At 40.3% G+C, this 21,927-nt stretch overlaps 1 protein-coding gene across 2 annotated transcripts in view; it reads left to right on the top strand.

Annotated features, from left to right (window-relative positions):
- The window catches only part of LOC105225232 (ER membrane protein complex subunit 2), a 90,347-nt gene that overhangs the window by 9,257 nt on the left and 59,163 nt on the right, over positions 1 to 21,927 (top strand). For both annotated transcript variants that reach the window (XM_049448104.1, XM_049448105.1), the window contains exon 3: positions 20,481 to 20,637. In XM_049448104.1, coding sequence (XP_049304061.1) covers positions 20,481 to 20,637 — 157 coding nt within the window. The remainder of the gene's footprint in view (positions 1 to 20,480; positions 20,638 to 21,927) is intronic.

The following is a 21,927-nucleotide window of genomic DNA, read 5'->3' as shown; positions in this document are numbered from 1 at the left end:
CTACAAGTCTAGTTTTCACTAAGACGTTTTGATATTCTATACATTTTTTAAATGAGCTCAGACTCTAAACCAAGTCAGTTACTTAAAGTCCCAAAGATTATTTCTGACGAAAAAAGTCCATGTACACCTGCAGAAGCTACACGCGCGAAGCAAGGTGCTACGAAACAGAAAAGGAAAGACATATCATGCTCTAAATTCATTTCTGAGAGTGACTGTCTAATAAAATATTGCAATCGATTTGCTTCTTCGCCGATTCAAGAAAATTCTGAATCGGCGCTAGAAATAAAAAGCCAAACAATTGAAAATTTTTGGACACGTCTCCAGGCTGCATATGACGCAATTGTAGATAATGACGATTCAGATCTACCAGAAAACTTTAAATCTTCTGCTTACGCCAAATTTGAAAACTGCTTAGACCAGTATGAAGACACAAAAAGTATGATCGCAGATCAATTGAAAGTAATTAAAGCAATTGCACCTGCTCCACTTCCGCGAGTAGAGATGCCACAAGTACAAAGTCAAGAGGCAAGTTCAGGCATCCACCTCAAGGTGCCCGCATGCGACACAGATATATTTCATGGTGGTTATGAGCAGTGGCCGTCCTTCCGGGACATGTTCACAGCTGTGTACATAAACCATCCTAAATTATCACAAGCGCAGAAATTGTATCACCTCAGATACAAAACCAAAGGTCAAGCAGGCGTAATAGTCAAACAGTTCGCTCTCAATGACGAAAATTTCAATTTTGCTTGGGAAGCTCTTAAAGCACGTTACGAAAACGAGAGAATATTGGTCGACAAGCAAGTGACGATACTAATGAATCTACCAAAAATTCAGAAAGAAACAAGTGAAGAGTTCATAAAGCTTCAATCCACTGTTTCAAATTGTTTGTCGATTTTATCGACACAGAATATTCCCACAGATAATTGGGACCCCATTCTGGTAAATATATGCACAGCTGCATTACCAGAAAATTCGTTACTTTTGTGGGAGTAATCGCTCTCATCGCGAAGAAAGTGCCCAACGTGGCAGCAAATGAAAGAATTTCTTACTACCCAATATGAAATTGTAGAAAGGGTAGATAAAAAACTAGTCAAAACGAAAAACGTTCAAAACGACCTCAATAGAAGCTTCAATAGACCACAAGCAAGTAGCCACAATAATTTAAATAGAAGCTTTTTTAAAAATCAATCGTTCACAACCGAACAATATAAGCAAACGTCATGCGAACTTTGTAGAGGAGGTCACAAACTAAAATCATGCGAAAAATTCCAAAAAATTAATGTTAGCGATCGAAACAATTTCGTAAGAACGAAAAAATTATGTACCAACTGTCTGTCACATGCGCATACGCTTAAAGACTGCGAAAGCAAATTTAATTGCGTTTACTGCCATAAAAGACATCATTCTATGTTACATACTCGTATAACCAATTTTTCCAGCTCACCCCCAAACAATGCAAACGTTAAACGAGCAACAGGATTAGTTGCCACAACAAATTCTGAATACTGCCAAGAAGCACCATGCTGCTCAAAGGCGTTAAAAACCCAAACACATCGAACACCGAGGAGAACTGTTTAAACTCAGAGCCTTAATAGACCAAGGATCACAACGATCGTTTATAGCGTCTAGGGCACAAAACAGGCTACAGTTACCAACAAAACTGGCCAACTTTGAAATCACGGGAATGGGCGGAAGAGTTGTTCAAAACTCAAATAAAATCTGCCCCATTACCCTCTTTTCCCCCAAAGCGGATAAGCGCATACAAGCAGAAGCTATTGTCGTACCGCAATTAACCAACATGCTACCAAGCTATCATATATGTAAATAGCAAGCATTGGCAAAAGGTTTCACACCTAAAGCTAGCAGACCAAAACTGCAACACCGCAACACCGCTCAAATAGATCTGCTATTATGCAGCGATCTCATACCACAGATAATACTCGAAGGTATTGAGAAAATTACAAAAACACTTCTGGCGCAAAATACCATTTTCGGATGGGTCCTAAGTGGACTAGTTGCGGAACCAGTTACATCATTGACAACTCAAGTTGAGGAAGTCTCAAATGAGTACCTCAATTCACAATTGAGAAAATTTTGGGAACTAGAAGAACTCCCCCCCATATCAGTCACAACCCCTGAAGGTCAGTGTTGTGAGGATTTTTACAAAGCCACAACTACTAGATCAGAAAATGGTCGGTACGTCGTACGGCTACCACTTAAGCAACAATTTCCTAACACACTCGCCTTAGGTCACTCTCGCACCTCTGCAATACAGCAGTTTCTAAGTATGGAAAGGAACCTACTTAAAAAAGGCGAACTCAAATCTGAATATGTTAGAAGAATACCTCCATTTAGATCACATGGAGGAAGTAAACCCAGGGGAGAAAATCGTCAACGGCAAATGCTACTCCTTTTACCTGCCACATCACGCAGTAGTAAAGCCAGACAAAAAACAAAAAGTAAGAGTTGTTTTTAATGCTTCGAAAACCACTAGTTCAGGGAATTCCCTAAATGATATTCTATTTACGGGACCCACACTCCAACCAGATTTAATGCTTCTGATATTAAATTGGCGTATATTCAAATACGTATTCAGTCTTTTACGCGACTTCAAACTAAAAACAGTTACATTTGGCGTTAACTGTGCACCATATTTAGCCATTCGAACACTCCACGAATTGGCAGACAACACAAGGTCAGAATTTCCTTTGATAACAGAAGTGTTGAAAACTCAAACGTATGTAGACGATATTCTGTCTGGAAGCATACGAGGCCTTATCACAGGTAATAAAAGCCCTCAAATCCGCAGGGATATACTCAAAAATATTCCAAACGAAAATTTGTTGGACACTAATTTCCTTATATTCGAAAAGGAAAGTACAACAAAAACACTAGGCATCCAATGGAATGCGATATCGGACCAGTTCTCATACACGACAGAGTCCATATCCGCATTATCAGCCATCACAAAAAGACAGATTTTATCCTCGGTGGCAAAACTTTTCGACCCCGCAGGATGGCTTTCGCCAGTTATGATCCAAGCGGAAATCTTAATACAGGAATTATGGCTAGACGGAACCGACTGGGACGAACAAGTGAAACCTCTTCGCTTAGAAAAATGGTCCCAGTTCGCAAACAATCTGAATGATATTTCTCAGATTCAAATTCCGCGATGGGTAAATTACTCCCCCGATAACAAAGTCGAATTACTTGGCTTCTGTGACGCCTCTGAAAAGGCATACTGCGCTACTATCTATGTGCGTACGCACAGCGACACCACGACCACAAGCCACTTATTAGTCGCAAAAGCTAAGGTGGCACCTTTAAAAACAATAAGTCTCCCACGACTTGAGTTATGTGGCGCACTACTACTTTCCAAATTAGTAGCCATGGTGCAAATGCATTTAATCATGACAAAATGCAAACTATACATGTGGTCCGAATTCCGAAATTGTACTAGCCTGGTTGGAAAAACCACCACATGCATAGAAGAGAAATATTTCTAACCGCACGTCTCAAATATTTGACCTAGTGGGATCAGCCACTTAGCGTCACGTAGCCAATGCTGACAATCCTGCTGATCTAGGTACAAGAGGGTGCAAGTCACTGCACCTTTCCTCCACCACCCTCTGGTGGAATGGCCCCCTATGGTTGATAGAATCTCCTGATTTTTGGCCACAATCCCCCATGCGCAACATTATCGCCCAGAAGGTCGAAAAATCGCCACCTTTCACACATTATTGGATGATACCGACATCCTTGAACGATTTTCATCGTTTCCAAGAGCTCTCAGAGTAGTTGCTTATATTTTCAAATTTTTAGAACAACTCAAAAGCATAGTCAAGGGATCACATAATTTCCCATGCAACACAGTGACACACCTAGAGTTGCAAAAAGGCAAAAGTCGCACTAATAGCATATACACAAGCGCGCTACTTCAGCCGCGATATATCACTACTAAGAAAATCGAAGCCGATTGATAAAAAGAGCTCACTCTTAGTCCTAAACCCATTTCTGGACACGAAAGGTCTGCTTCGTGCCAATGGTTGGCTCGCTAATTCGAGCCTAACTTACAATGAATGCCACCCCATAATATTTCCAGAGAGGTCACCATTTGCCACATTATACCTCCATTACATCCACATCTTAATGCTACACGCCGAACATCGCCTCATGCAACATATGGTTCGTCAGGAGTATTATATCCCCCGTCTTAAGCCGCAAATCAAGAAGTGCATCTTCACCTGCAAGATTTGCACTATGCACAAACAGAAGATGCGAACGCAGATTATGGCAGCACTTCCACCGGAACGCTGCAATTTCACTCTGCCTTTCACCAAAACAGGTTTTGATTCATGATCATAAGCGATAATGGCAAAACTTTTATTGGAGCTCAACGAGCTACAGAAAAGCAATTTGTGGATTTTTTAAAACAAGTGGCACCCGATATCGTACAAAAGTACGCCCCTAAAGGTATCAATTGGCAATTTATACCCCCAAGCGCTCCTCATATGGGCGGTTTATGGGAATCCGCTGTAAAAAGCTTCAAATCCCTTTTCAAACGGGTAGCTGGAAATTATAAATTCAATTACGAAGATTTCACGACGCTATTAAATCGAATTGAAGCCGTTCTCAATTCACGACCACATTACTATCGCAAGACCCCTCAGATGTCACCGCCTTAACTCCAGGGCATTTGCTAAAAGGAGCACCCATCCTGGCCATTCCTGAGCCAGGCGTGGAGTCGCTATCCCTATTAAATAGATGGGAACGAATTAAAATTCTCCATCATGATTTCAGCCGCCGATGGAAGGACCAGAAGTACATAAAGGATCTGCACAAAAGATACCATTGGAAGACTCCTGAACAAGCGCCTAAACTTGGAGACTGTGTCCTCATTCATGATGATTGTCTACCCCCCACCGAGTGGCGGCTTGGCCGCATAGAAAAGCTACATTACGGCTACGACGGTCACATACGAATCGTTGATCTCCGTACGCAAAACGGAACGCTAACTAGACCGCTCGTGAAGCTATGCTTTCTGCCAACTTCCGATGATCGCGAATTCGAAAACCGCAAAAACAAACCGATATTATCGTGACACAATAAGCGAATCAAATGAAAACGAAAAATACGCCAACACCAACCGTTAAAAAATAACAACCGTCAGGAAATAACAAACCGTAAATAAAAATAACAAACCGTAAAGAAAACTAACAAAAAATGGTCGATCAATACGACGGCCCATTCATGCCACCTATCGTGGCACGATTGCCAATATCTAATTGTATGACAGATTTCTAATTAACAATCTCCTTTATACATACATAGATTACCATGGACGTAGATATGCCAGTGTTAGCCACGCCAACCGTTAGGTCGGCTACCAGCGTGCAACGCACCGGGCCAACCCCAGCGCTCCGAGCTGCCGTTGCAACAGCGCCGAAAACAGCACCGGCAACAACACCGGCAACAGCACCGGCAACAGTGCAGGCAACCGCACCTGCAACCGGCAACCGCTCAAAACGGGTCCCGGACGGGCATCGTATAAGAGGCCCCCTATGTCGACGCCCGCATAGAGGGATGCGACCGTTACAACGGCAGCAAGTTGCCTATCGCAGACGCATAGGTTGCAAGAGTGTGAATCGAGGGGTCTGTGCCAAATCTGCAACCGGCCGCATCACACGCTGCTACATCGCACAGCGATGCGCGACGATCATAGGTCAGCTATACCTCGCAGCCACGTAACAAGGCATGAACCCGTAACGCGAGTGCATCAGCGAGTTGGAATGTCTATTCGACGTCGTCAGCCTAGACCCCAACCACGGCGATCCACGGGTCTTAGCAGCGTCGTGGCAACGACTGCAACAGCTGCAGCGACTCCTAGGCTAATCAGTTGCCTTATGGGGCCGGGATGGCTAAATGAGTCTCAGACCCCCCCTCCCAATATTACACACCACACACATTACATTCGCCACATCATCATCACATTCCACATCACACGCACACAATACCAACATCACGAAGTAGATTCGGGATCGAGTTTACCATCCCTACTGGCAGCCATCGGGGCACATATAAAACCTCCGCACAATAACCACCACAAAAAAAAATGATTTTTTTTCCATGTAATTTATATGGAAAACAGAAAATTTGAAATAGGCACCTCTGGCACCTCTTAATATTAATATTAGGAGCTCATATTTTGAGTGACTTTTTTCTACACATTTTCGATAGTCTTGAGCCTGTTTTCAGTTGAAAAAAAAAGGTTGCCTCAGAATGGCACACTCTAATGTATATATAACCTTATATCTTTCTCTGTTAGATTTAGATAATGCAAACAACCGTTAGTTAAGAAATTATGTCAACTTTTTTTTATACTCTTACAACTAGTTGCTACAGAGTATTACATTTTTGTTCACCCAACGGTTGTACGTATCACCTAAACCTCGAGATAGATATAGGATAAAGTTGAAATCCGGTTGACTGTCTGTCTGTCCATCCATCCGTTCGTCCGTGCAAACTGTAACTTGAGTAAAAATCAAGATATCTCGATGAATCTTGGTATGAGGGTTCCTTAGTACAAAAAAAAACCGATTTCGGATATGGGCGTAATCGGACCACTGCCACGCCCACAAATCGTCATTAACAGCAAACATATAAAGTGTCATAACTAAGCACTAAATTAAGATATAAAGATGCAGTTGCAAGGGACACCTGTCGGCAAAATTTTTTGAAAAAGTGAGCTTGGCCCCGCCCTCTAACAAGTTTAATGTACATATCTCCTAAACCACTTAAGGTACAACAACCAAATTTGCTGAGTGCAAATCTTATAAGAATTTCTACCAACAGTGTGAAAATGAAGAAATCGGAGTACTGAACGGTACTGTTCAAAACTACTAAAATCTGGCGTGAAAATTAGACGATGGGCGTGGCACCGCATACTTTTTGATGAAATCCCATATCCCGGACCAGACCAACCGATTTCGACAAAATTTAGTACATGGCATTCTTCCCGCATTTTTATGTCACATTGTGAAAAAACGCCTTCTTCCCATATAGCACAATTTTAAATTCCACTTGATTTGTTCAGTTTCTAGTACACAAATCAAGAAGCAATTAATATAACGGTATAAAACAAAAAAAAATTTTAGTGTGTGCCACCTTATGACCCAACATTTTTTAAATCCAACAAAAACTGTTTAAGCCCCTAGGCACCGAATATTTAGACCCCGTTACCTATTGTTGACTTTTGATCGAAAATGTCGGTCAATGTGTGATATATATAATTGAAATGAAGGGATAATCCGTCTCTTATGATGGTATGTCTATACTTATGTCAAAAGTGGGTTGAATCGGAATTAGCCCAAATACTTAATATACAGATTTTCGAACTTCCAGGTGACTTTGTACCGCATATCTCGGCCAATATGTAAGTTATCTTAATAAAAATGAACTAGCGTGTTTTACTCATAACACTGAATCTTTGTGCCTAAAATATATAAGTTTGAGCGAAAACTTGAATAACCCTAAATACAACTATTATTAGGATTTTCGAAGATCCGGCTAACTTTAATCTATATGATTGGTTTTACACGTTAAGTATTTCCCTGGCTTTGTTTCTTGCAAGTTGCAAGATTATAAAATGTTCGTGCTCTTCCTTACTTTTTTAAGTCATACATTTTGACCAACATAAACGGTTTAAAGACAACGAACAACAACTTTTGTTGGATTCAGCTCATCATGGAACATCCATACAGTATACTTTCGGGCTCATACTCGTAAATTCATGATCACGATGTCATAGACGTGTTTCGAAGCACCGTTATCATATTTTTTATATCGACATTTCTCGGCGAATCAAAAAGTTCTTGTTGTAGCGGCAGAAAACACACAACAGCAACAACAAATCGACAAGAGACTCTTTTGAGCGACTGACAAATTGTGTGGGATCCAACATAAATATTTTGTGGTCTTCGGTATTCATTATGCAGAATATCGAATCATTTATCTGTACCGCCAACTCTATGCCATATTCATAGATCGTGGTGTGTGTTAAAGTGTCATAGCACCAAAACGTTCTCCCACAGCTTATTTTAACTTATTTTTAAACCACAAAATTTCTAGTTTTTTTTACTTTGAGTTCCGAGCGTTGTAAAAAATTGAAAAATCATTTAAAAAAAAATCGACATCGTTACCTGAGGAAACTTATCAACTAATCAAATCAATTTGGTTTTTTAACTTCAAATGATCCAGTCATGAGTTATGCGGTTCACGGCAAATCGATTTTTTCGGAACGTCTGCGAAGATTCTCTGTCATCGGCTCATTTTTTAATATTTTTTAATATTTTTCAATGAAACTTTCACAGAATATTCTTTAAACGTCATATAATTATGCTATAACTATACTAATAAATAAATATTGATTGTATCTTTAAAAAAAATTATTGAAAATATGCTTTTTTCGCTCGTATTAACTTTACTACCCCCTTAAGTAATATGTAATTTTAGGGATTATATACATATATTAAATCGATCGAGGTCGACAACGCCTGATTGACAAGCTACATATGTCCTGTCATTTTAGGGTAGTAATGGCCGATGCCATTATAGGTGGTTGCGAGGCGGACTCGTGTAGTACGTGACTAGTTTAGAAGTTGTTTGTTGGCTATGAGGGGTCATATAATTTGTAATCCAATCCGCATGCGTTTTAAGACCTGAACAGGTCTTAAGATGGCTCCATCCAATTCCCACGACAGCCGGTTCTACGCACCGGAATTGAGTCGGATTTCATCCGACCAAGGGCTGTTCTTTCGGCGATCTAACCCCGTTTGGATCGGTAAATACTAATTTGTGTGTGTCGTCATTGGGTCCAACCCGGGCCCGGAGGAATTTTTCTGCTGCGTCTGCGCAAAAAGGCTCCATCCAAACACCACCTCGGTCAGGTGTAACACATGCAATGGATGCAGCCACACGTGAGTGGAGTGATTCCTACGTTGCCCCATGCTGCAGGAGTCTGCCCCCGCAACTCACAACAGAGGCGTCGCCATCCAACACCCCAGTGCGACAACCGCCCCTGCGGGTTCTGCAGCTGCAACAAACACCACCAACACATCACTCCCTCACCCCCAGGATCACCCACGGACACCCGCGACAAACCAGACTTCTCCAATTCAACTGCAACGGACTCCAGAGTAAGATCGAGGAGATAGTTGCACTTATGAATCGGGAACGTGTATCGATAGCTGCGGTCCAAGAAACCAAGTTAAACAGCCGCTCAGATCTTCTGAGTTGTGCAGGTTTCAACGTTATACGTAAAGATCGCGAGCGAGATAGTGGTGGTGGCCTAGCTTTCATATTGCACAACACCGTGCAGTATCGTCAAATCGAAGAAGACATCGACCCCAGGGATACTACCCTAGCATGTCAGGGCATAGCTATCCGGTCAGGCGATGTCGAGCTCGAAATATTTAATATATACACCCCCCCCCCCCAGTTACATGTTGCCCTACAGGATATCACCCGAACATAGGTGCGCTACTTCGTGGTGAAAACCGTATGGTACTAGGCGACTTTAACGCGCACCACGATCTTTGGCATTCCTGCCTGTCAAATGATCGTAGGGGGATGGAGCTGGCGGAACAGATTGACGACTCGACATTCTGCACAATGAATGACGAAGCCCCCACCAGAGTTATGGGCATAACCTGGCGACCTAAGCTAACTCTCGCAGCAGACCATCTGCCCATAATTATCTCGATCGAGAAGCCTACTGATTTCGTTTCTGTGGACAACCGTACCTTCATTAACTTTAAAAAGGCTAATTGGGTCGGCTTAACAGAATTTACCGAGAGCACCTTCAACGCTCTACCCATTCCTACGGACGTATGCGTTGGCGAGCGTCAATTCCGCAAGGTGATCGCAGCAGCTACCGCTCGCTTCATCCCGGCTGGAAGAATAGCGGAAATCCGCCCCAATTTCTCAGCCGAAGCAGCCGTTCTAGCTAACGAGCGCGACACCTTACGCCATGCCGATCCCGGGGATCCCCGAATAAGGGATCTCAATTTGGAGATTCGGCGTATGGTAAATCAACATAAGCGGACGAAATGGATAGAGCACCTGAAGTCCTGCAACCTCTCTACCGGTGTGAGTAAGCTTTGGGCTACTGTCAAAGCTTTGTCTAATCCGAAGAGACACGACGACCGAGTTGAAGTTCAATTCAATGGTCATGCCTCTTCGGACCCGAAGAAGTGCGCGAGCTATTTTAGCCGGCAGTTTACACTGCACCCTTCGGTAGACAAGGCCAAGAGATGTGTTAACCGACGGTTGCGCAAAATGCCAAACAACTGCGCGCCACTTACTTTCAACGATGAGGAGGTTCAGGGTGTCATCAACAAGGCAAAATCTTCCAGATCCATCGGCCCTGACGGAATCAACAAGCTAATGTTAAAACATCCAGGCTCGACGGGAGTAAAATATCTCACCAAGGTCCTCAACCTGTCGCTCACCACTCTTCAAATACCCGATGTGTGGAAAGTCAGAAGAGTGGTCCCACTACTGAAACCTGGGAAACCCGCCAACAAAGGGGAATCTTATTGTCCGATAACTCTCCTCTCCCCAGTAGTGAAGACACTTGAGGCCTTGTTACTCCCGACCTTCACTCACCACCTGAGCCTAGCCAGCCACCAGCATGGATTCCGCAAAGTGCACAGCACCACCACAGCACTTAGCGTCATAAACGCCCAGATAGTTCGTGGCCTCAACCAGAAACCACCCTGCGAAAGAACGCTCCTCGTAGCGTTGGACCTGTCAAAAGCTTTTGACACGGTCAATCACACAACGCTACTGCAGGACATCGAAAAAACCACTCTCCCTCCACGGCTAAAGAGGTGGACCATGAACTATTTGAACGGTCGTCAGTCATCCGTACTATTTCGAGGTGAAACATCCAAACTAAGAAGAATTAAACAGGGGGTTCCGCAGGGTGGTGTCCTCTCCCCGTTACTGTTTAATTTCTATATCTCGAAACTTCCCCAACCACCAGAGGGAGTTTCCATAACCTCGTACGCAGATGACTGCACGATATTGACGTCGGGCAATGGAATCGATGGCATGTGTTCGAAAGTAAACGGCTACCTCTCCAACCTTTCTCGTTTCTTCACTGCACGAAACCTCCAACTTTCACCCACCAAATCCACAGCGACGATATTCACAAACTGGACGAAGGAGTATAGACTTGAACTTAATATTGCAGTCGATGGCGTCAAAATTCCGACTGTCAATAACCCTAAGATTTTAGGCGTAACCCTCGATAGTCTATGCTCCTTCTCTCCCCATACGACCGCGATTATCGCCAGGGTACAGAGCCGCAACAAAATCCTCAAGTCGCTAGCCGGCAGCACATGGGGAAAAGACAAAGAAACGTTGCTGGAAACATACAAGGAAATCGGCCGGCCGGTCCTCAACTATGCAGCACCAATATGGTCGCCTGGATGTAGTGGTACGCAGATGAGGAAACTTCAGACCTGTCAGAATACAGCACTCCGGACCACGACGGGATGCCTCTTGATGTCTCCCATTGAACACCTCCACAGTGAGACGCGCATGCTACCCGTAAAGGAGCATAATCTACTCCTCTCTAGGCAGTTCCTGCTGGGTTGTTTCCGTAGGAATCACCCCTGCAGCCATCTGCTTGAAGCGGAACCGCCTCCCAGGAGCATCAAGAGGTCATTCCTCGACTATGTCGACGACATCAAACAATACGCCGACCAGACTTCGGACGCAACAAACTTTCGACAGGCACTGACCGCCATTCACAGTGGAGCCATCAACACCTTCACCGACTCCCTTCCCGTGAATGGCGTTCTTGGAGTCAAACCACCACCTATTGCAGACGAAGAGCTCCAGTTGCTGCGAGAAAAGCGAGTGACCCTAGCGCAACTTCGTTCTGGATACTGTAGCAGGTTAAACTCCTACTTATCCAGAATCGACCCCGACATACCTAATGTATGTCCTGCATGCAACGAGTCCCCGCATGACACTGGCCACCTCTTTGCATGCCCCACAAACCCTACCCATCTAACACCTTCCTCCATTTGGTCCGACCCCGTCGAAACAGCACGTTTCTTGGGCCTACCGTTAGATGACCTCGACGACAACACAAACAACCCTTACCATCCTAACGGGGATTAGCTAACCGCTAACAACAACAACAACAACATGGCTCCATCCAATGTATGCATTATGCCTAATCGAAATTTGGTCGGAGCCTTTTTGCGCATAAGCAGTAGAAAAATTAGTAATTCAAATGATTTGTACCAATAAAAATTGCAAGTGTATACTATCCCTTTTTTTATTTTATTCTCGCAACGTGTAATAATTAAGTTATAGACAAAGTACAATAGTTATGTTCACTTGACGGTTGTTTTTAGCATATTCGACTAAAGTGGGTGGGTGCCCCCCTAATGAGTTTAATGTACATAATATTCTTTTTAGAAAACGCATATAATTTAATATTATGTCCAAGTATTTAGTTTTATTATAAGTATATATAATATTTAAATTATGTTTTAAATAAAAATGATTTCGTGAGAGAAACCTCCGCTGCTGGCTCTAATAAATTACAGCACAGTGGTGTTAAATTACACGATCTTGGAAACTATGCCACAGGCTAAGATACTTTTTTTTTATGAACAACTGTAAATTTTTTTCACCTTCTCCGACTTTAAATTTCTTTTGGTTAAATGAAGTTTAAAATAACACCTTTCCAACACTATATGGCATAACACATAGTGATTGGTAGCACTGCAGATATACGACTGCGACGACATCTATTGACGAAATACGATATCTTTTGAGGAGTCAGAAGAAACACGTGGTGGTGCCCTCAGCAACATTGATAAAATTTCAATCCTGGATTCCAAAACGGTATAGCCACAAATATTGGTGTCCATCAATCAACTTACATCTCCACGGCAAGCGAGTGGATAAAACTCCCGAAAGATGCAGATGAAATAAAACATGCTCAAATAAAATGGAAAGCAATAATTTTTATATGAGTACAATCAATCATTTCAATTGGCTCTCGTCAAACTCAACAGTCAGTCGTGAGCTGCGTGAGCCATATGTAAAAGAATCGTTTCTGGCCACTCCCAAGTGAATGGCGATCAGAGAACTTTCCTCACTTGCGTTAACTTCTACACATGACTCCATCCTTCTATGTTCACAAAAGGTAATATTAAATAAATACGTGTCTACAAACGGTTTAATAAACAAGGAACCAAGCTATTAAAACACAAAATTATACAAAGGCAAACTCGAACGGGCGCGTAATACGAGTACAAAACTAAACCTAAATTTAAAATCTAACCACTAAACGTAATTCGATCGCGATCGGACAATAAAAACGCCTTAATTCAACATAATAACATGGCATACGGAGCACACAAAGGAACTCTGGAGCACTCGGGCATAGCACAACAGTAAGACAGCATTACAAATTAAAAACTAACTTATTTTCCCCCCAAACCCCCCTTGAGGTGAGATAAAGTTAGTGTATCGTTTTTCCTCTCTATTATATGTATGTGCATATGTACGATAACAAACGGATTTATTATTTGATACGGTACAATTATCATACACATCAGTATATATAAAACAAGAAAAATAATTTATTTGCCTATTTGCGTACCCCTGTGTTGCAAACACACATAACAAACAAATGAAACAACAAATTAAATTCAAGTATCCACTTGCAAAGTTTTCCGCAATATCCCTTCTGCTTCTCAAAACAGTAAGCAGTTTACTTAAAATAAACAAGCAAAAGGCGCAATAAAAATACAAGAGGAAAAAAAAAAGAAAGAATAAATTCAAACATACATACATACCAACTAATAACAACTCCGTATTATATTGTACGAAGGTACATATTTAATAACTTATTTACTAAAATAAAGAGATTAACATTTGCACATTGTGAACTCTCTTCTCGATTCGTATCACTCCTAAAACAACAAAAGAAAGCGAAAACAATACGAACATTATTTATATACGAGGGCTGTCCGATAAATAACCGTCCTAACCATGATGCACGCGACTTTTTCAAATTTTTTATTTTTTTTTTTCTACATAGTCTCCTTTTAACTCCACACACTTCTCCCACCGATGCTCCCATCTCTGCAACCCTTCCAAATAGTACTTGGCGTCTTTGTCTGCAAAATACGAGTTCACGAAAGAGATTGCCTCCTCATTTGACGAAAATCTCTGGCCGCCGAGCACAGTTTTAAGTTGAGGAAACAAAAAAAAGTCGCTTGGTGCTAGATCCGGTGAATAAGGTGGATGGTCAAGCAGTTCGAACCGCAATTCGTGGATTTTCGCCATGGCGACTGTTGAGGTGTGAGATGGTGCGTTGTCTTGGTGGAACAAGACTTTCTTTTTTGCAAATGTGGCCGATTTTTCGAAATTTCTTCCTTTAGCTTGTCCAACAATGATGCATAGTATGCTCCTGTTATAGTTTTTCTATTTTCAAGATAGTCGATAAAAATAATTCCATGGCTGTCCCAAAAAACACTCGCCATCACTTTCCCAGCCGAATACACAGCTTTAGGTTTTTTTTGGGGCTGGTTCCCCCTTTTCAATCCACTATTTAGATTGGATTTTTGTTTCGGGCGTATAATGATGAATCCAAGTTTCGTCTACAGTTATCAATCGGCGCCAAAACTCGGTCTTATTGCCTCTAAACTGAGCCAACAGAGCGCTGGAAATATTCATGCGCGCACATTTGTGGTCTAGCGTAAGCAAACGCGCGGACAGCTTTCTCATGCCCAAATCTTGGTTTAATATGTGACAAACAGTTTCTTTTGACATCTTCATAATCTCAGCTATTTCCCTAACTTTAATCCGGCGGTCGTCTAGTACCAATTGATGAACTTTAGCAATGTTATCGTTAGTGGTTACAGTTTTTGGACGCCCAGGACGTTCATCATCTTCCAAGCTCCTGCGACCACGTTTAAATTCAGCTGCCCAAAATTTTACGGTGGTAAACGATGGTGCAGAGTCACCATACACAGAGTCCAACTCATCTTTGATTTGTGAAGGCGTATTGCCTTTCAAAAATAAAAATTTAATTACAGCTCGATATTCAATTTTTTCCATTTTGGGGAAGTCACCGAAATAGACTCACAAAAACGACTGTCAACAGATAATTGCGCAAGATAAATTTCTGAAATTTTGGCGAGTAGCTATTATAATATGCACAATTTGAAGTAGAAACTTTTTTTTCAGATGTGCCGCTAGCTTCACGTTGAGGTCGGTTATTTATCGGACAGCCCTCGTATACTTGATATACTCAAATACATATATACCACAGGGGACAATATAAATATATACACGGCCCGGTACAAAAAAAAATATGTTTTATATGCTTTTATGTCACTGCACTTTTACCTGTACGTTTTTAAATTGTAAGTTATTATTATTTTTTCTATAGTGCCTTTCTATAAGCTCGATCTTGATTTTTCACGCACTCACCGTTGGGAAAAGTACGAAATACAAGGAAAGTTCCGCAATAATTTTTATAAACTTTATATATATATATGCGTGTACATGACCATTTTTAAGGGTAAAAATTTATTTTTTTTAATTCTCTTTTATAAAAGTATGGTCAGATTTCGGTGTAAAAAAATGTTTGATAAAATCCCGTTTTTCTGAAACAGTTGAGGTCTTTGAGAAGTGAGTAAAACGATCGTACATATAATTAGCAACGCATGTTGAATTCTAAGGATTTCTTAAAAATTAGTTATGTTCGGGTAACTAAATCTTTATATTTTTATTGAAATAGTTTACTATTAAGGAATTAACTAAATTTAGTAAATAAAAAATGGGTAAGCGCAAGTATTGTGACGAGGACTCTAGAGCTGTAATCGTACAAAGATAGAAAATTTTACGGAGATATAACGAAGACCCTAAACATCTTCAAACGTATGGCTATCAATGCAGTTAGGTATTTCAGCAAAAATAAAACAAGTTCCAAGGAAGAAGAGAGAGAAGTTCTAAAATCGAAAATCGAATTTGAGTTGCGGTTTTTGGAGAAAATTCAAATGCACCATCTGTAGATACCGTAAAAAGACGATTACGCGAGGCAGGCCTCTTCGGAAGAGTTTCTAGAGAAACATTACCTTCTGAACGCAATCGTAGGAGCCGCATAAAGTTTGTAAAAAAAATACCGCCATTGGACAGTAAAAGAGCGGAAAAGAGTAATAATTTGGGTTTCTTCAGATGGGAAAACTTATGTCCGTAGGCCTCGATGCAAGGAATTGGACCTCAAATACACTAGGCCAACTTTAAAATATTGTGGCGGCTGTATAATATTTGGGATGCCATATCGTGGTGAGGTGCTGGGCCAATTTATAAAATCGATTGACGTATGGTCCTGTTTAAATACATATCAATCATGGACATCGTAATGTTACCATGTGCTGATGATAATATGCTCGTATCGTGGATTTGCCAGCAAGACCCGAAACACACTGCGAGGGCGCAAAGCAATGTTTTCAGGAAAACATGGTGACTCTATTTGATTGGTCTTCACGCAGCCCGGACTTAAATCCAATCGTAAATCTTTGAACACATGTAAAGAAAAGAGTTTGTTCCCATAAAGTTTGAAATTTCAAGGAATTATACGAAAAGGTTAAACAAGAATGGAACCACATTTCCAAAGGACTTCTGCAAAAGATGTCAGGCCATGATTGACAGTAATGGGTTTGCAACCAAATATTAACTTTAAAACCGGAATAAAAGAAAAAAGAAACAATTTTTCCAAAAAACAAACAGCGTTGTTAATTAGTTGCACGACCTACTTTAGACTTTGAAATCGTTAAATGCATTTATTTTATAAAAGCTCTCTTAAAATAAAAAAAAAAATAAAAAAATATTTTATATTTTACAATAACTAAAAATGCACAACTTATCTTTAAGACGTATACATAAGTAGTTAAAATTTTTTTCTCAAAAATGAAAATATCAACCAACTTGGATTTTTCCTACCAGCGTTATTATTAGTTGCACGCATCTATATTTACATTAAACATAAATTAAATTTTTTTTTCCCACAGGTGTCTCTTGCTACTGCGATCCTCTGTGCCAAATTGCAGTTTTTTATCTTAAGTTAGTGCTTAGTTATGGCATTTTATACGCTGTCGGTTAATGGCTTTTTGTGGGCGTGGAAGTGGTTCTATTACGCCCATCTACGAATTCATAGTTTATTAAGAAACCAATTTTCACCTAGATATCTCAATTTTTAATCAAGTTACAGCTTGCACAGTCGGACGGATAGACAGACAGACAGTCACCTGGATTTCAACTCATCTCGTCGTCCGATATATCTTCTTCTTTACTGGCGTAGACACCACTTACGCGATTATAACCGAGTTAACAACAGCGCGTCAGTCGTTTCTTCTTTTCGCTACGTAGCGCCAATTTGTTATTCCAAGCGTACCTGGTCTTTAAAACAAAGTAGAGGGGTTCCTCTTCCTCTGCTTTACCCGGTAAGTATTACGTCGTTACTTTCAGAGCTGGAGTGTTTTCATCCATACGTACGACATGACCTAGCCAGCACAGCCGCTGTCTCTTAATTCACTAAACTATGTCAGGGTCGTCGCATATCTCATACAGCTCATCGTTCCTTCGAATGCGATATTCACCGCGGTCAACGCGCAAAGGACCATAAATCTTTCGCAGAACCTTTCTCTCGAAAACTCCCAAGGATGTTGTCTTCGTTCATGTCTCTGCAACATATAGCAGGACGAGAATAATAAGTTACTTATAGAGCTTTGTTTTTGTTCGTCGGGAGAGAACTTCATTTCTCAATTGCCTACTCACTCCAAAGTAGCTACTGTTGGCAAGAGTTATTCTGCGTTGGATTCAGAATCGCACATTGTTGTTGCTGTTAATGCTGGTTCCAAGATAGACGAAATTATCTACAACTTTTTCTTCAAGAGCAGATTGAAGAAGTCACATGAAAAGGAGTCGCTTTGTCTGAATCCTCGTTTGGTATCGAACGGCTCGGAGAGGTCCTTAGCGTTCCTGACGGAGATTTTGGTATTGCTTAACGTCAGTTTACACAGCTGTATTAGTTTTGCGAGGATACCGAAGTTAGACATCGCGGCATAAATGCAACTCCTTTTCGTGCTGTCAAAAGCAGCTTTGAAATCGACGAAGAGGTGGTGAGTATCGATTCTCTTCTCACGGGTCATTTCCAAGATTTGGCGCATGGTGAATATCTGTTCGGTTGTTAATATTCCAGGTCTAAAGCCACACTGATCAGTTTGTTGACGGGTGGGCTTTAATCCTTCACACAATACGCTCGATAGAACCTTATATGCGATGTTTAGGAGACTCATCTCGCGGAAGTTGGCGTAGATTGTGTCTCCCGTTTTGTGAACTTTGACCATATTTTACAAAGAAGCTGATGTATGCTCCTTAACAGTTCTTCGCCACCGTGTTTGAATAGCTCGGCCGGCTTTCCATCAGACCCCGCCGGTTTGTTGTTCTTCAGACGGGCAATTGCTATTCGAACTTCTTCATGGTCGGGCAATGGAACATCTGCTCCATCGTCATCGATTTTAGAATCGAGTTCGCCTTCTCCTGGCGTTAAGCTTTCACTGCCTATCTCGCACGTATTGTGGTCGCTCGTAACGTTGCGAAGTAGGCCGTTTGTTTTCTCTCCGCTGCGGCACGGTACTCCTCATCGTACCAGCTGTTCTCTTGCACTGTCCAAAAACCAATGGTTTCGTTTGCAGCAGTACGTAAAGAGCTTGAAATGCCGTTTCACAATTCCCTTATACCGAGATGTACCCGAGTGCTCTCAGAGAGCACGAGTGCAAGCCGAGTAGAAGATCGTTCGGTTGTCTGTTGTGATTGCAGCTTTTCGAAGTCGAACCTTCCTTGCGTGTGTTGATGTGCGTTTTTTGCTGCACAGAGGCGGGTGCGAATCTTGGTTGTAACAAGATAATGGTCCGAGTCGATGTTAAGATTATTGTTCCTCGATGTAAGATGTATTGTTCCTCGATTCCAGAATTGCAAAATGGCACGTTCAAAGAAAACAACAATGAGGGAGATTGAAGATATTTTAGAGAATTGGAGCGATGACGAAAATCCGGTTCAGTGTATCAACGTACTCCCACCAAATGTACATGAACTATCCGATTCTAAGAACCAGATAACCCTTTGTCGCTGGCAAGATAATAAGGAGGTCACCATTGCTACAAACCATGATCAGATTCTGCCACTCTATCCTGTTCGGCGTTGGCAACTAAAGCTTCTAAGAAGAGCCTGGGAGAAAATGGGAAATTTGTCAACGTGGATCAACCTGCTGTGCTTCACAATTACAACAAAGGATTGGGTGACGTTGATCTCCACGACAATGCCATTCAAAATGATCGAGTAAACATCCGTGGAAAGAAATGGTACTGGCCACTTTGGATAAACACCCTAAATTCTTCCACTGTGAATGCATGGAAATTGCATTGTTTGGTCGCGAAATATAAGAATGAGAAGCCAATGAGCCAAAAACAATTCAGGTCGTCAGTCACTGAGTCTCTTTTGTAGACCGATGAAAAAGAAGCATTGGAGGTGGATGAAGATCTGCAGTTCCAAAGACCACGCAACTTACCAAATGTGGTTGGTGAACACCTCATCGTCCGTCAACCTCAATTAAAATGTCGTTGATGTCAATTGAAAGGCTGTGGAAAACCAACAGTTTGGATGTGTGAAAAATGTGCCAAGCATATGCACTCGAAGTGTTTCAAAGATTTCCATGAAATACTATCTAAATAATCAAAAATAGCCAATATTCAATAAACATTTGTTTTTACTGAAATAATATTGTCTATTAATTTATATTACGATATGTTGTTATATTACGATATGTTGTATGTGATGACCGCCACTGTTCGATTAATCGAACATCTATTTTAAGTAATACCTGTGCCATCCATGTTTTGTCAGGTGTTGATTTTTTTATTGTAAAATAATATTTGGTTCTTTGCCTATAAGACCTCATGTTTATTTTTTTAGTTTTATTTATTTACATATTTTTAATATAATTTACAAAAAAGGTCTACCGGCAAGGCATTTTTCAACCCCTCCCCCAATCAAATTAAGGGGGAGTTGGGGGTTGGTAAATATAGTTTTCAAATAGCCAAAATATCAAAGTAATATATGATACTCACTATCGTCCTGATATCATTTACCTTCACAGCTAAAACAATTATTCAAAATAGACAACTTTGATGTTCGATTAATCGAACACCAGTTGGAAATGGGTTAAAAATACTTTAAATTAAATAAATGTAATGAAGTTTTTATTTTTAATTTTTGGATAATATATGATAGTTACGTCTTCTTAGAATATATATATAAAATGTATAATGTTATATTACATTTAATGAAACCACTTCTAATCCAAATGTGTTTTAAAGGTTTATGTCTGATCAGGAAGCTTGGCATGAGTTATGTGGACTATATTTGGCAGAAGGGGACTACTCCAAAGCGGTTTTCTGTATGGAAGAACTTTTACTACATAATCCACACAGTCATCTAATTCATCAGCGAATTGCAGAAATCCGTTATACAATGGTAATTATATGTTTATCTTAGTCGAAAATCCATATGAACACTCGTGGCCACGCAAAGCTTACCACTCAAAATTTTCAAGCGTTGTGACAACACTTTATAGGGGGACTTTTTGCGGTATAGACATTTTTTTATTTAGAAATAAGTTAATGACATATTATTTATCAAGAATATTAAAAATTAAAAACAAAACACCTTCAGCTATAGAAAAAATCACCTGTTTTTAGTAACCTTTACAAAATGAGCTCGAAATGTATAAGGTTGACATGCGATGAAAAAATTATAGTTTTTATTTTTTTTTAATTTAACTTCATTTACACTATAAGTGAATCTGATGTTTTAATTTATTTTTTTCTTTTAATTGAAACACGAAGTTTAGTCGTGGTATTACTTTAAAAACAATAAAATCGGCCGCATTTGTATAAGCACAGAAAAGCTAGTTTGTGTTTTACTCATTAAACGTAATAAATTAAAAACTATAATTATAATTTGATAAAATATAAATAACTTCTGTTTACTAAAAACTAAATAAAAAACAAAATTGAAGAAATTCCGAACTAACCAAAAGTACGTAAAAAAATTTAAGAAAGTATAGTGGTAAGTTTTGCGTGGCCACAAGTGTATACAGTGAATCAATCAAGTTTACATACACCTAGTTTTATTAATCTGCGACACGTTTATTTGTTTCAAAATGAAAATATTTTATATTTTTTTATATACATATATTTCAAAAGATGGATATTTAACATGAAATATAGCATACCAAAAATTTTTTTTTTACACAAATGAAAAAAATTAATATTGAAGCTTAAAATGCGCCTAATTCATATCAAAAAAGTTTACATACACTAATCATTATTTATAGGAATCAAAAGTAATTACGATAGTTATAGATGTATTTATTATTTTTTATCACTAAATTTCTAGTATTATTTCCGGATTTGACTCACTAAGTCGATAAGGCAAATTTAGGCTTTATTTTGAAAATTCAATGTTTTCGAACACGGTTTTCCAATAAGTTTCAGATATGTTGAATAGAATTAATATCTGTTGATTGCGGGGCGCATGTAGTTGTTTGCAAATGTGTAACAACGATTCACCTACAGGATACTACGTGTATTTTGGTTCGTTATCCTGTTCGACATATAAGTGTCTGATGTTAAGACACAATTTAAGCACACTACAACAGGAATGGGCACATTTTTAGCCGGCGAAGTTAGCAAAGTGCGCACGAGGGCTACATGAGGGGAATATCGGTTTGCGGAGGGAAGGGCATAAGAAGTTGGGAAAAAA

This window comes from Bactrocera dorsalis, chromosome 2 (genome assembly GCF_023373825.1).
Source record: "Bactrocera dorsalis isolate Fly_Bdor chromosome 2, ASM2337382v1, whole genome shotgun sequence".
In the NCBI taxonomy this organism is placed as follows: domain Eukaryota; kingdom Metazoa; phylum Arthropoda; class Insecta; order Diptera; family Tephritidae; genus Bactrocera; species Bactrocera dorsalis.
The sequence above is the reverse complement of the archived record's forward strand: the minus strand, read 5'-3'. Positions and strand labels throughout refer to the sequence as shown.